This window comes from Nymphaea colorata, chromosome 8, assembly GCF_008831285.2.
Source record: "Nymphaea colorata isolate Beijing-Zhang1983 chromosome 8, ASM883128v2, whole genome shotgun sequence".
Lineage (NCBI taxonomy): Eukaryota > Viridiplantae > Streptophyta > Magnoliopsida > Nymphaeales > Nymphaeaceae > Nymphaea > Nymphaea colorata.
In genome coordinates this window covers 2991973-3006608 of record NC_045145.1, presented here as the reverse complement: position 1 = coordinate 3006608, position 14636 = coordinate 2991973, and the positions used below count along the sequence as shown (strand labels likewise).

General features: G+C 36.8%; 1 protein-coding gene across 1 annotated transcript; it reads right to left on the bottom strand.

Moving 5' to 3' along the window:
- Window positions 1-1581: 1581 nt before the first annotated feature.
- Window positions 1582-12994, bottom strand: LOC116259013 (uncharacterized). The gene is made up of 18 exons (XM_031636595.2): window positions 12503-12994; window positions 12302-12403; window positions 11928-12010; window positions 11637-11721; window positions 11396-11482; window positions 10648-10709; window positions 10314-10507; window positions 10177-10237; window positions 9913-10090; window positions 7402-7440; window positions 7254-7315; window positions 7114-7150; window positions 5503-5552; window positions 4160-4229; window positions 3193-3268; window positions 2116-2195; window positions 1965-2033; window positions 1582-1867 (listed from the first exon to the last, which is right to left on the bottom strand). Exons 1-18 carry the CDS (start codon window positions 12575-12577, stop codon window positions 1808-1810), a joined length of 1470 nt encoding a protein of 489 aa, XP_031492455.1. The 5' UTR covers window positions 12578-12994; the 3' UTR covers window positions 1582-1807.
- Window positions 12995-14636: the final 1642 nt, after the last annotated feature.

Sequence of the window (14636 nt, the reverse complement as noted above, 5' to 3'; positions counted from 1 at the left end):
CTGCCGAATGAACTAACTAGGATTTATCTCTAAATTTGTGGACCATAAGAACCACTCTTGTGAAGGCTTTGAGATCTAATTCTACAGCTGCAATCATTCAAAGTTTATATGTAACTAAATTCCGCGCCCAAGGTTAATACTTAGACTCGATAGGATTCACGAGGTAATTTTTGTGCCGACTTTCGTGTACCACATTGTGACCTTCGTCGTATAAATGTGTAGTTTTTGGAGGTGAAATCACATTGTAAATGAAAATGTTAGGTTTTATTTTCAAAATTCCAAACTCAAGGATATGATCGACGTGTTTCATAACCCAAAATTGGTTCTTAAACCAGTTTGATGTTAATGTTTGACATTTTTTTGATGTATACATCTGAACTACCCAATCTAATGCAGTTTTAGATTTGCACCGATGTAGAATTCCATGCATCTACATGGCAAATTATGAGGAAAAAAAAAAGATTTCAATTTATAACCCGATGCTGCACAGCCAGTCGAGCAAATCATGTGATCTGGTCGGTACTGTGCCTTTCTTATTTAAGTTTCATAGTTATCTTTGTGGATCTGATGGTGTTCTTGATTGTGCCAATGCCTCTGGGTAAAGAAAATTCTCATCATATTCGATGCAATCTTCCGATTGTTACAGACTAAGCAGAATGGGGTGATGTTTCTGTGCTTATAGTTTCAGTTCACCAACGACACATGCAAAGAATGATTATGGGGACTAATTTTGTGGACTAATAAGCTAATGACAAAGAAACGGATGAGGTCCAATGTCCCTTTGTATATTTCACCTGCTTATCAAATGCCGGCTGAAGCATGTTTTTCTCAGTGGAGAGAGTCTCGTGGGCTTTGCCAATCAAAAGCCTGCCAATGTCCACCGATGGTGGTCTTTTTAAGAAAAGGGTTCGAAAAGAACGTTGAATATTGCACCTCCCAACTCGTGACGAGTTATTTTAGGCAAAAAAAAAAAGAGAAACTAAAAGGAAAACAAATCAAGACACCTTGTTTTTTTTATTAGAAAACATGGATCTGTTTTGCAGTATTGTATTTGTTCACAGCCCTCAATATCAACATGCAACAAATCCAAGCTTTTGTAATTGATTAAATAAGGATCGAAATACCTTTAACTCACCATTCAGGAATACTTTATGTGTTGTTGCAAGAGAAGCTTAAACTTTTCGCAGTACTTTTCTTTGTGATTCTGTTGAGCCAACAGCCGCCAGCATATTTCCAGCTGGACTTGGTTAATTTGCGTTCGGATCCAAGCTTCTACCGACTTGTCTAGTTTTTATTTGAAGCCTGCACTCACCCCAATCTTGACATGCTGGTTAATTCGGAGGTCAAATAAGCCATATCTTGAACGATTTTAACATTCCAACCAATGGACTTTCGGAGCATTTCAACTTTTTAACGTCAATTGCTGTCATTTTCATTATTGCAATTAGCTTGTTGGGTAAACTGGGGTAAAGCAGAGCCCTGCCAAATTATGCCAATTGAAATGCATCTGGGTCATCAAACTCTGGACCTTCACCTGGGAGGTCATAGTTCCAATTCCGCCGGGTGGATGGAGCAAAAAAATAATGTTATTATTGTTCATTTATTATTATATAATGAACTTATTCAGTTTAGTTCAAAACCAATACACACACAGGCGCAAAGTTCTAAGAATATTCATTTGCAGGAAATAGCATGGCAAGGGCACAGCCGCAGGGTGTTTATTTTTGTCTCTTTTTTCTTGGGAGGGAGAATATAATTGATCTAATAGTAAATGGAGCATAGGAGTTTATGGATACACGTTTTCTCCTTACTGGACACGGCAACCACGTTCTTCAGTTTTCATACGTACGAGTGCACGCGATATCCTCTGCACCAACACCATATTTTTCTCAGACAAAGGAAAAAGAAACACTTGCATCAGTTTCAAACGAGAATGGAAAAGACGCAATAACAAAGGAATATACCTCCCGTGTATCTCTCAATCGAAGAAATTCCAATCTATCCGAAGTCCTCAATCTCAATAGGTTAACGAGCTATTAGAAATCGGAGAGAAACAATCAACACAATAGCCTAGCTTGAACATAATGGTACAAGAAGTTGACGAAAAATGCATACCCAGAAACTAAATCTCTCAGGATCCTGTTGTGTAGGAACTGCTTCAGCTTGCAAAAGCGATTCTCTGGCTTCCCGATGATCTGAAAAGCAGCAGTCAATTACATCAAACAACTCGAGGTAAACGGGGCTGGTTGGCACTAAAGCAGGTAAAAAAAAATTGAAGTCTTGATGAGGCACTTTTCCGTTTAATATTCATAAGATCTCCTTTTTACTTCTCTTACAACAATTGCAACTCCCAATGTTTGGTTTGTGAGACATGCACACGTGCGTACATGCACATTTAATGAGTTTCAATAACCTTAGACGTTAAGAAATGCACAAAATTCTCATTTCGCTCCCCCGTGACTTCTTGGACAATGTCATCTAGTTACTTTGGGTCCTGAATAGCTTGCTTATTTTCCAGGCAAAAACCTCATTGGTACTGTGACTTTCAAATATCAGTCTGTACATCAGTTGCATATACACTTAGCTTTGAAATACCCACATTAGAACCTATGACCAAAAAGCCATCATCTGGATAGACGATATAGTTGATGAAAATAGTTAGTTGATTCAAGATGGTTAATAGCAAACATTGGACATATAGTAGATGTTGCTTACACAATATTCTACTAGATCAGACAAAATAGAAATGTTTTTGAGTTCATGTGCTTTCTTTAATGTGCGTTTTAATATGAAATACCTTGAAATCAGAAAGTTGAAAAAAGAATATCCATGCACATATTGATTTTTTAGATCTCCATTTTGACTTTAGCCATATTTCATTTTTTCTGACATCCTGGGAATTTTGACTGGCAGAATTTCCACATCAGTTCTAGGATACCGTTTACTGCATGATTTTCTCCCTCTTATCAACCAGAAAGGTCATATTAAGCTATAAATAATTTCTTTGCAGGATTCATTTCAAGAGAGAAATATCAGAACCAAGAGAAAAATGAACCAAAATTCATATTATGAGAAACAGTCATGGTTAGTAGGCAATCATACAAAATGGTAATACCATCTATTAACATAGAAAAACCTCCCATAATGCAAGTAACAGAATATGAAAGACGATCAATCAGCCTGGCATGTTACCTGAATGGGGAACTTGCCTAGCTGCAACAACCCAATTGCGAACCAACTCTGTTGCACCATTAACAAGTTGGTCTAACTAAAAATTAGAGAAAAAATTATAATCAGCAGTCATGAACAGGAGATGCACTATGATCAACCTGACAGATCCTTTTGATCGTATAAATCCTTCCTAGGCCTTTGTAATATATATATATATATATATATGTGTGTGTGTGTGTGTGTGTGTGTGTGTGTGTGTGTGTGTTTATCTAAGCATAGTACATACATACCGCATGCTTCCCATAGAAGGATTATTTTCAGTAACTATCTGAAGTACCAAACACTTTCAACAAAAGAAACAGATCCTTTTTAACTTTTTTTTTTCTTCTGCCACTAAAGTTCCTATGGGCTTCAACAGTGTCTTGGCTAATGGACGAAAGTGAAATTAATCAAACTTGGAGAGGTCAGAATGTTGTCAAGCAAACAACTTGATACCCCTTAAATTAAATCAAGCATGACTTTCGGGTAACAACCACCACATAAATAGAGAATAGAAATGAAAACACATAAAATCGTTTAACTAAATGCCAATCTAAATTAGTTTTTAGACAACACTTAATTGTCAAAGGAGGATGAAACATCCCAGCATCCAATTAATCACTTAATTTGCCCAATAAATTTAAGGTTTGTGTCCTGCTCTGCACGTCTGGACTCTGGATGTGTCTTAACAGCACAAGTGGGATGAAGTGGTTAGACCTGAAGTACACATGTATGCATCCATGCAGGCACACAGAATGCTTTATACATAATCTTGAAAAAGAAAATTTAGACTCACCTACAGTAGTGAAGAAATCTAATAAGTTGTACAGATCATCCCGAGGGGCTAAAGGCTTAAAACCTCTTTGCGGTGCAAGTTCGTATGTATGTGTGTGTGTTTTGGGGGTGAGAAGGGATTAGTAGAGGGGACTATTTTTCTATGCATACTTACATCTGCCCTTGCTTCTGCTGTTTCTGATGGACAAATGTCTTGAATCCATTCAACTTCTGCAACTCGATACCTACACAAAAAGATAGCACATGTTCAAGCTGCTGATTATGAGAATAAATAAGGAGGACAGGCTTAGCACTAGGACTGACACTCAAACTATGAAAAGCCATTTGTCCAATAGTTTGAGTATTAGGCTGAAGCTCTACTTCTGGAGTGATACTTCCTTGAAGCCAAATGATGAAAAAAAAATTCTCAAATGTCCTGGCTGCATTAAAACCCGCTCTTTTTAAAAATTCTATGTGATCAACTAAAAGAATACTAGCTGATGAATGTACAACAGGCATACACAAATTGCGTGATTGTGTGAGTGGTATGTGTCCATTACTCAAATCATTTATTTACTTGCAGATGTGTGCCTCATATTTTCATCATCAACTTTGTATAGGATTTTCATTCATGTGAACAGAAGACACTGAAAAGCATTATATCAGCGTCATGACACCAAAAGCACAAATAAATTGAGCTAGATTACAAAGCTGTCATTCAACTCTATGCAGTGGTGGATCCAGATGGTAATTGGGATGGCACATGCCCACAATGACGCGCGCTAGGATGGCTGGCTTTCTATGTTTTTGCCAATATGTGAAGACTGTCACTAAGATATTTTCTGCTAAAACTCAAATAGATCTCATGACATACAAATTATGGACTATTTTATTTTAAAAAAAAATACTTCTCAACATTAGTCCAAAACATTTATGTCATTTTCTGATTCTCTGCATGTATGTTCTAACATGTCAACAAAAATCTATAGAACTAAGATAAGATAATCTCTTGTTTCTTTTTTTCCTGGCATCAATTGTTTTCTTAGCAACTGCCACAACATTCTGCACCTCAGACATACATACCAAGCGGAGGCATAGTCTCCACTCGAAGATCAAATAGAAATTTATGGTTTCCTCAACATTCACAAATAAAAGTAATCATATTTTTTTTTCCAATGCATCTCGTGCTGTGGATACGTCAATCACTTTCTTGTTAAATTGTTGGTCAACTGATTTAGAGAGGGCCTTGTTCCTTGTAATTTTTCCTCTGATTTTACTTCTGATCTTTTTTTTGCTCCATTGCCATTGAAGTGTTAATTTTGTGCTGATTTGAACCCTGAACTTGAATATGTAGACTTGGCTACAAAAAATAACATTCAAGCTCCTTGATTCTTGAAGGAACAAAAAACATAGACTTTTAACAAGAAATCTCATCGGACACATTGATGCAGCATACAGAAATGAATAACACAATGATTACAAATTGAGAAACACAAAATTTTTGTTTGGCAAACTCACCCATCCTGATCCCAAACACGACATATTTGAAATCTTCTTCGACCTTCAACCTACAGCACAACATGATAATAAAAACATTATATAATAGCAAGCTTGAAGAGAAAAGGAAGGGCACACAAAAAGCAGAAAATCAGAGACTAGACATAGGCTTTGATGCAAATCAATTTCAAGTCCTGTGAAGCGCTGGTTTATCAATTCAGGCTAGACATTACTGGCATCCCACTTGTTTGTCAAGTTTTTATGTATATATTACTGGTCAGCAGATGATGAACAGGTGGCACCTTGATGATCAGGCAGCTGCTTCAATGCATCCACTCAACTTTTTTTTTGTGCTTTCTAAATGTTCTAACATATTATAACATTACGATTGTTTTACATTAAGTGTGTCTAATCAAAATGTACAATATTGAATTAAATGTTTCAACTTTTTCTCAGTCACGAGTCATGACTAAGTGTGCTGGTCTTCCCTAAATGTCGACTCGTCTTTCTTTAAGGACTTGATGACTACGGACAGTCTAGCATGTTCACATGCTTAGGTTATACATTCATACTATTATTATCATTGCGATTATTATCATAGTCCACATTATTATTATTGCTATTGTTGTTACTACTATCACTATTATTATGATGTTGTTGCTGTTGTTGTTATAACATTTTCACAGTCATTACTATTACTATTATACAACTGGTTATGAATTAGCTTCCCAGAGGAGCCAACGGTTAGTTAAATCTATTAGCTCTTCCTCAGCAACTTGATCAAGTCAGACTTTGTATACAGGGGCCAATGATAGAAGTAGAGTCCCATGCAATTTACAGATTCTATTAACAATATAAACCTATTTATTTGTCTCACATGAGCATTTTCTCCCAAACTACAAATTTTCCTCCGGCTCCGCACATTGTGAAAATTCTTTGCCAGAACACATGTAATTTGAGAGACCTATGACTAACAAGAGCTATAGTTTATCAAAGTTGGGTGCATTATCATCTGCCTTGAAGAGCTTCATCACTTTGGTAGCTCTACATTTAATTCAAAGGCACAAAAATGTTTAAAAGTTAAATTTCAAATGATGAAGATGCTCAAGTTTCATCTACCTTCTCATTGGCTGTCATGGTGGAGATTAGCTCCGGAAGAATAGCATGGAAAGGGCACCATTTTAATTACTTGTCTTATAAGTAACTATAAGCAGAAAACAAAAATCAAATTTAACCAAAATTGAAAACCAGTCCCTTATCAGTTCCAAATGACAAAGTTATATCTTCTGAATCACAATCAATGTAGAATTTACATTTTGCTTTCAACTCCTCAAGGAGGGACACCTCCAACAACCTTTGATAAATTATTTTAACAAAAAAACCAAGCTTTCTTAGAGTACAACGAAAGTGGCAGGAACAGCAATTTTACCATAACAACTTGTATATTGAAGTTATGTACAGGAGAAATGTCAAGCACTACACAGATAAAGCACTAAGGTCTTGCCGTTATACTCTTCGCACAAAAAATTCATATCGGGGACAAAGTATAAAGGAACCACAGTAGCAAAAACAGAAATTTTGTCTACTATATTCAATATTATGAATTTATAATTGGAAGATGTGCTTGCTTACCACCAAATAAAACCGTCCGTCTGGAAGTGGCTCACATCTGAAACAAGTAGAAAACAGAATTTCTGATTTTGCTGTTTCCTTGTAATTGTATATAGATAAAGAGAGGGAGAGAGAGAGGAGAGAGAGGCTCCAACACATACTCTGTTATTTCCACTTCACAGGCAAGGTCTGCCATGGAACCTGTCGAAGGGTCAAAACCAACCTGAAATCAAGTAATGCAACGATAGGATATCACAACAGACATACACAAACAAAACTAGGACAAAAAAAAACTTGGTAGCTCCATACCATTCCCATCCGTCTATTTCCTTCCATTATTCTTCTCACCTTTTTCAGTTGAAAAACAAGCAGAAAATAAAATTATCAACCTTTATTCTGGACAACGATGAAAGATGGCCACAACAAAAGGCAAAAGCACAGAATCTGTATTGTTGGCAGTTTTGATACAAATCATTTATATGTTATCCTTTGCACTGATGAGGTCTTTCCAAAACATAAGATTTAGCAGTTTCCAGCATTTATATTATATATATATAATCATCATCATTAACCATAAAATCTTTTATATCACATATGAGGCCTCAGTTATAGATGCATAAATTTGTACTATGAAAGTCTGAAGAATGTCCTATGTTGAGCTCTAAAGTACTCTCGGAAGTAGAACCGTTTGACAGGTTCTTCAACACTTCGTTGATAAGAAACACGTCCATTTTGCAGTTGGTGTTCTAGTACAAAGCAAAACTGTGATTTCATTTAGATTTATCTCCTAAAAAGAATAAAGAGCTGCCAACACAATAACTAAGAAGGCAAAGAAAAGTATTCTCTGAACATTGAATCGACATGATCAAGCACTAAACTACATAATGCCTTCATAATGGATTCCCAGTCATGTCAGTGAGAGGATGATATATGGTTCTCAAACAACAAACTGCATCAAGTCAAAATAGTCAACAAAAAATTCCACTACTCTATCCTTTGCTTGTGAATTAGTCTACTGATGGCCGAACCATCCATTATGGACAGAGGTAATTTGAGGTTCCTGCCACAACCATGTTACATAGCTTCTAAGTTCTAACCAATGCTGCAAGGGCATGGAATTAAAAGCATACTAGACGGTAGACCCAAATAAAGAAAGGCATAGGTGGGGCCCTGGGCAGCACCTAGTCGGTCCTATTTGATAAAATAAGGGGAAAAAGAGAAAAAAAGAAAAGGAAAGAAAAGAAAGAGGAAAAAGGGGGTTCTGAAATTTCTCTACCTCAGGTCCTCAACAATATATTCGAAGATAGAACAAACAAAATAATTAGAGTTTTAGTTAGCGTTAAAATTCAAAACAGCAATTTTTTTCTGTTTGATATGCCTCGGTGCCTCACCGTTTTTTTTGCATATGGAATAGCAGAAGATACAAGGATACAACCATTTTTGTGGACTTTCCAGTACAACTCCTGTATAAGGGCCAGAGGATACGGAAAGGGGATAAAGATGCAATCCATATAATATAGCTCTTAAGGCAGATGGCTAACTCAAAACTTGGGAAATACATTTTGTTACAGTCTTCCATTCTTCTTTATGATTTGTAAGTTCGATTTGCATTATAACTTGCCCTTGTTGTTCATACTTCATACCAATACAAGAGCAGCTATCTGAGACCTAAGTCTGCAATTCATTCTCACATGAAACTGAGATATGAGTCACAATCCTATATTTGAGGACCATCCAGTATCCAGCTCCAAGCATCTTGACTACAGCCTTTTCCTTTTTTTCTTGGTGCTAGCATATATAAATTATCAAATCAAATATGACTTCCTTGAAACTATATGAAAAAGTCACAGCTCTTAAGCAAAGTATGTATGAGGAGGGACACCATAGAGACTACGACCTAACAGTACCAAGAAACAACTTGATTGCTGTAATAAGGAAGTGACTTACATATATAACAAAAAAGGTCTCCTTAGCGTGTTTGAAGGCTAAAAGGAGTGTCTCAAGATGTACTTCTGAGCATTATCACAGATACCGTGTTTCTTTCCAAAAAAATGCAATATTAAACCTAAAAAAGGAAAAGGAATGAAAAAATGGGAAAAAAGGTGTTTTAATGTGTTTTTGCCATGGCTTTTCACATTTTTTTCCTTTTTTCCATTTTCTCTTTTTTTATGTAATATCATTGTGGATTAAACTTTAACTTAAAACTTTATCATCATTAAACCACTATTTTTATCATTTTATCTAGTTATTATTTATGTTTCTTATCAGTTTCTCATTTATTTTTTTATCTAATTTTTAGGATTTTTTCTTTTTAAAAAAAAATATATGGAGATTTTATCGAGAAAAACAACTTTGCCAAAAATACCTCAGAATGATATTTGTGATAATGCTTATGAGGCACTCGTCTCAGGGTTCTTTAGAGTGTGTTGAAAGGGTGAATAGGGCATTGTACTTTGAGAGACTCCCTCTCAGCTATACCAAGGCTCTTTCAAACACTTGTCTGAGAGTCTGTGATGCAGTCATAATTTAAGCCCCTTTTCCATTATTTCTCTCGAACTTCTGGGCTGGGACAGAAAATTAAAACTTAATCACGCCTTGTTGCAAGTTAGTGTGTCACGTGTTCCTCTCTCTACTCACCCATAAGGTTCTTTCTTTGCACGTCTAATCATCAAAATAAAAAAAATGCCAGGATAATTTTGAGAACTTAGTAAAAAATGTGACACTCAGTTGACCACCAAAACCCAATCTCTAAACTTTCTATGCAGAATGACAGAATATACTGAAAACTTGGATAACCAGAAAGGAAATCACATGCATTACCATAAGTCGATAACGTGGTTCAAATATGTTCAAGGATATCTTTTGACCAGGAATCACCACATCCATGACAAAGAGAGGCATCACATCGTTACCCATGTCCACCAAACTGTCAAGCTCAGACTTCCTCTCAGCATACTCATCAGCAAAATTTTTTTGTATTATGTTCTTCAGAGTCACACTATACCAACCAAGAGGAATGTGAGGATAAAAAAATGAAAAAAAATACACAACATTCAAGAATAAGCCAAATCGCATCCAGATTACCTCACTGGATATGCCTTAGCACTGATGAATAGAACAGTACGGCACATGGGGCATTTATTGCCTGTTGCAATAGACATAAGAATGAATAGATGTTTATTCAGATTTATCTGGAGAAGAAAATGGTCTATCAGTCTGACCATGATCCATTGATTGTAGAAGGCAAGGACGGCAGAATGAATGTCCACATGGAGTAGTCACAGGATCATATAGAAGTTTGAAGCACAATGTACAGTCAAAGTCATCAGTTCGCTGCAATTTGGAACATCTCATCCTCCTTTCGGAACCAGCTGTAATCTTATCCAAATTCTGAATTGACCTTTGAAGTGGAATGCTAGATAACCAAACAAAGAAGGTTTAAACCATCACAATTTTGAAAGACAAAATCGTAACATCTGCTGCTGATGACTAATTATCAGGATTTGCACAAGCAGAACCATATGCCAACACCAAAAAGCAGGTACATGCAGTTACCTGAGGGGATCAATCTGCAGGCCAACAACAAGGGTTTCCCTTGCTGCATCATATTGCTCCAGCTGTCAAATTACCATTTAATGGAATCATGATCAAATACAGTTCAACTATGAAAGATAAGTCAAGGTTAAAAAATTCAAGGTCACAAACATATGGCACTCATCACTGAATGTGGACCGATGTAAGTGCAGGAGTAAACATAGTTTCATAAGAACTTAGAATAAAAACAAGGTAAATATACTGAATAAGCTTATCTTTGCAAGAACTTAAAATCAATATAAATTCTAAAAAGCATCAAATTATATGAAGGTTCAGGCACATTGGCAGGACCAGTTACCTGAATGATGAAAAATGTGAACTTGATACTGTTGTGTTTGAACTTTGAAAGATGTAAGGATTCCTGTTGCTTTCATATGTGAAAAATGAATCTCCTTGGTAAGAAAATATACTTTTTTTGAAACATTGGTGGTTTTCATAAGTATCCTAATCAACAAAACTGAAGTACATATTTAGACATGTGAAACTTGATATTCGGTACTCCCATTCAGCTCATTGAATGCAACAAGAAGTTATTCTTCTCAATTCAAGTTTCAAATGTTCAATCCATGATAACAAATGGAAGCAGAATAGTTTCTCTTTGCCAAGGTAATCTGGCAAAATACTCCAAAATTATATTATGTCCATAACCTAGCTTTTAAACCTAACATGCCAAATCTAGTTCAAATTTAGTCAGAGCAAGTAAATTTACCAAGATGAGAGCTTTGGCTCTGAGATAATAGACTTTAGTTGAGTTTGGCTGAACATTCATTACTTTCTCAGCATCCTTCAGGGCCAGCTGAAATAGTCATCCGAAAGAAATATATTTAATCAAATGGATCTGACACCCACATCCACAGGTACGGACATGTTCATGTCTCTGAGGCTCTGAGCGTATGTTAGAATAAGAGAAAAACATAATAATAACAAAGCAGACGAGATAGAAATCATACTTCAGCATAAGTTGTTGGATCCAGACCATCTATAGCTTGGTACTCTGATAATGACGCAGATCGACTTCTCAGTTGCTTGCTATAGCTGTAGGACAATTCAATGCAAAGGAAATACATGAACTCAAGCAACACTCTACATTTTGAATGGCTGATGCAACTATCTGAATTAAGAATGTGAAAAGGGAAAAAAAGAAAAAGGAATTTTATTACTGAGTAGCTTCTTCTCCCTTGAGCAACAATTACCAAAAAAACAACAGCAAGTTCATTGCAGATGCAAAGTGAGAAGCTTACCTACAAAAGGCAGCGCTCCGATTGCTGAGCACGATCGTTTCGCATTCTTCCGAGAGCCGCGCCTTGGAGTAAAAATTGATCGCCTACGCACAGGAAAGAAGAAAAAGAACATGAACTCCAACCTTGCTGATTCACAGAAAGGAAAGATGAAGTTACAGACATCACAAATACATCATTTGCAATAGAGACATTATTCATAAACGAAAATAATATGTAAAAGAAAAGACAAAAAAGTGGAGAATTCTCCAGCAGTGGCTGATACAATATTCAAACGGGACACATGACACCCGGCCTCTAAGACAAACAGAGGAATAATTAGGAGCAAATGAGAAAAAAATGAGGATACAAGGAAGGGGAAGCTCGATTCCATTAACCTCTTTAAACCTGCCCTCACGGAAAGCTCGATTCCCCTTGTGCACCAGATCGAACACCAGGCGAAACAGCTCCGGCGACATGCTCTGCTGCCCATGATCACCCTGCGCAAGATTGTGCATTCCCATTTATCATGCCAAAGCAATAGCAAAGGAAGAACAAGATAAAAGACTAGCCAAGAGCGATCGATCAGCGATGGGTACCAATTGAAATTCCTCCACGGCGTCGAATTCTTCCAAATCCTTCAAGATAACAGCAGCAGAACTCGCGTCGACCATGATTCACTACGAGATAAAGTACAGGACTCGACGAAGACACCGCGTGCTTTGTACTCCTGTATTTCTCTCTCTCTCTTTCTCTTCTCGCACACGCCCCTCTTCAGGAAAGATCGTGAAACAACCAAGATAGTCGATGGTCATTGATTACACCATTCTTCTTCTTCTCCTCCTTGTGGCTGCCTCTACCCCTCATCTTCCCTGAGACGACGAACCCGCGGCTGTGGTGCGGATACGTGGCCGGCTGCACGCCTGCACCGTCAGGCGCCAAGGGAGCGGGAGTGGGACTCCCGCCTTCCTGTCGTTGACTCTATTGCTGGCCCCCTCTCGTACATGGTCCGGTTCGTCGGACAGGTAGGCAGAGATGCCTTTTCAAGTTTGTTCTTAGATTTCTTCTTCGGATTGCGTCTGGCCTTACAAATCTACCGTGAATTTCCCCAGAAACAGAAAATTTTAGTCCGAATCTCTGAACCAGGGCCTCTCTCATAACGAGACAATAGGCGATATTCGTACCATATCGGCTTGTATTGGCTAATTCAAGTATTGAACTTTCTATTCACTTGTGTTTACTAAAAATGATAATATGTTTTTTTATTTTTCATTTAAAAATAACCCATACTTAACAATGTCAACGGTTTGGATTAGGAGTGGATATCAGGTTGAATTGGTACAGAAAATTTGGATACAAAAAAAAATTAGCATTTACTTAAAAAAATGAATTCGGATTCAATCGGATTCCAATTTGGTTTTGGGTTTAGTTTACTAAACAATGTTGACAATGTATAGGCGCAATCAGATTAGGGATGTCAATGAATCAAATTAAGATTGGATATTTAAATAAGTTGGATATAAGAAAACAAATAACCTATGACCAAGAAATCGGATTCAGGCTGAAGAAATGTTATCCCATCGAATTAGAATTCACATTCGGTTTAAATAAATATCTAATTAGATAATAGGCATAAATATGGCAAGTTATATTTTCTTCCTTCAAATGTCAATATATTTTGGGATGCATTTCACATGTTGAAAGCCGGATTCAAATTATAATCTGTTTGTAAGTTGAAAATTTGGACCCCTACATGGTATATATGAATTATCGGCAATGAAATCAAATCAAATATCTGAACATCCAATAAATTAGACATGATAAAAAGGTAGATGCATCCAATCCAAATCCGATCCATTTAGCATCCCTAATCCAGATCAATCCATACATAGAAAAGAAGCATAAAATAGTTCTTTCGAATGTTGGCGGATTGTGGAGTCAGCATCAGCCATCGAGTTGTATTAACTGGTACGACGTGAAAAAAAAAAATCAAACCATATTCAAGTTTGATTCTCAAAACAGCAATCGAATAGATCTGAAACCTTGAGTTTGATAGTAAATGAGATATATATGAATCTTATCCGGCATTTGAATGAAGTTTTCTTTCAATTTAATAAGTTGAAATGAACAAGAACATGCCCCAAACGGTATAGCACAATCGGCTCAACCACTCAAGCCAGGATTTTTTTCAAGGGTGGGTCAAACAGTTCAACCTAAGATCCGGATAAAGCCAAATTGAATTCAAATATATAAAAAAAAACATTGCACAACTAAAATTTTCTAATTTTTGAATGTATTTTTTTTTTCAAATAGTTGGGGTGGGGCCATGGCCTAAGTGGCACACCCCCTCCCTCCCTCCACCCCTGCACTCAGGTCAGTTGCCAGTAGTTGGCTGGTCTCTAGTTCAAGCAACACTGGAATTCTCCTCTTGTGCCGTAGGTAGGGTAGAAGAGATGCATGAGTTCAAGTGCAGTTCGGAAACTAACTCCTTGCACTAATGCAGCTCTAGACCTTAGAGGCGTCTCAACGCTCATTTGGGTGATGGGATTAGTCTCTCATTCACCCAAAATGAACAACACACAAAAGTCCAACTAAACATATTTTATTAACTAAACATATTTTACTAAAGCTGGTAGCCGCTATTAAGTGTAACACTTAATTCCCAACTATCCCACGTCTGGCTTATCACTAGGTTTATCTTCCTTGTAAGATCTTTCTAGAGTTTTATTTTTA

What these genes read in the sequence shown, in the direction of transcription:
- LOC116259013 (XM_031636595.2), bottom strand. Translation starts at nt 12,577, where the DNA reads ATGGTCGACGCGAGTTCTGCTGCTGTTATCTTGAAGGATTTGGAAGAA. An exon ending in CCGTGGAGGAATTTCAATTG is followed by an intron (nt 12,404 to 12,502) that starts GTACCCATCGCT and finishes AATCTTGCGCAG; the next exon opens with GGTGATCATGGGCAGCAGAG. An exon ending in CTGCAGATTGATCCCCTCAG is followed by an intron (nt 10,508 to 10,647) that starts GTAACTGCATGT and finishes TTGGTTATCTAG; the next exon opens with CATTCCACTTCAAAGGTCAA.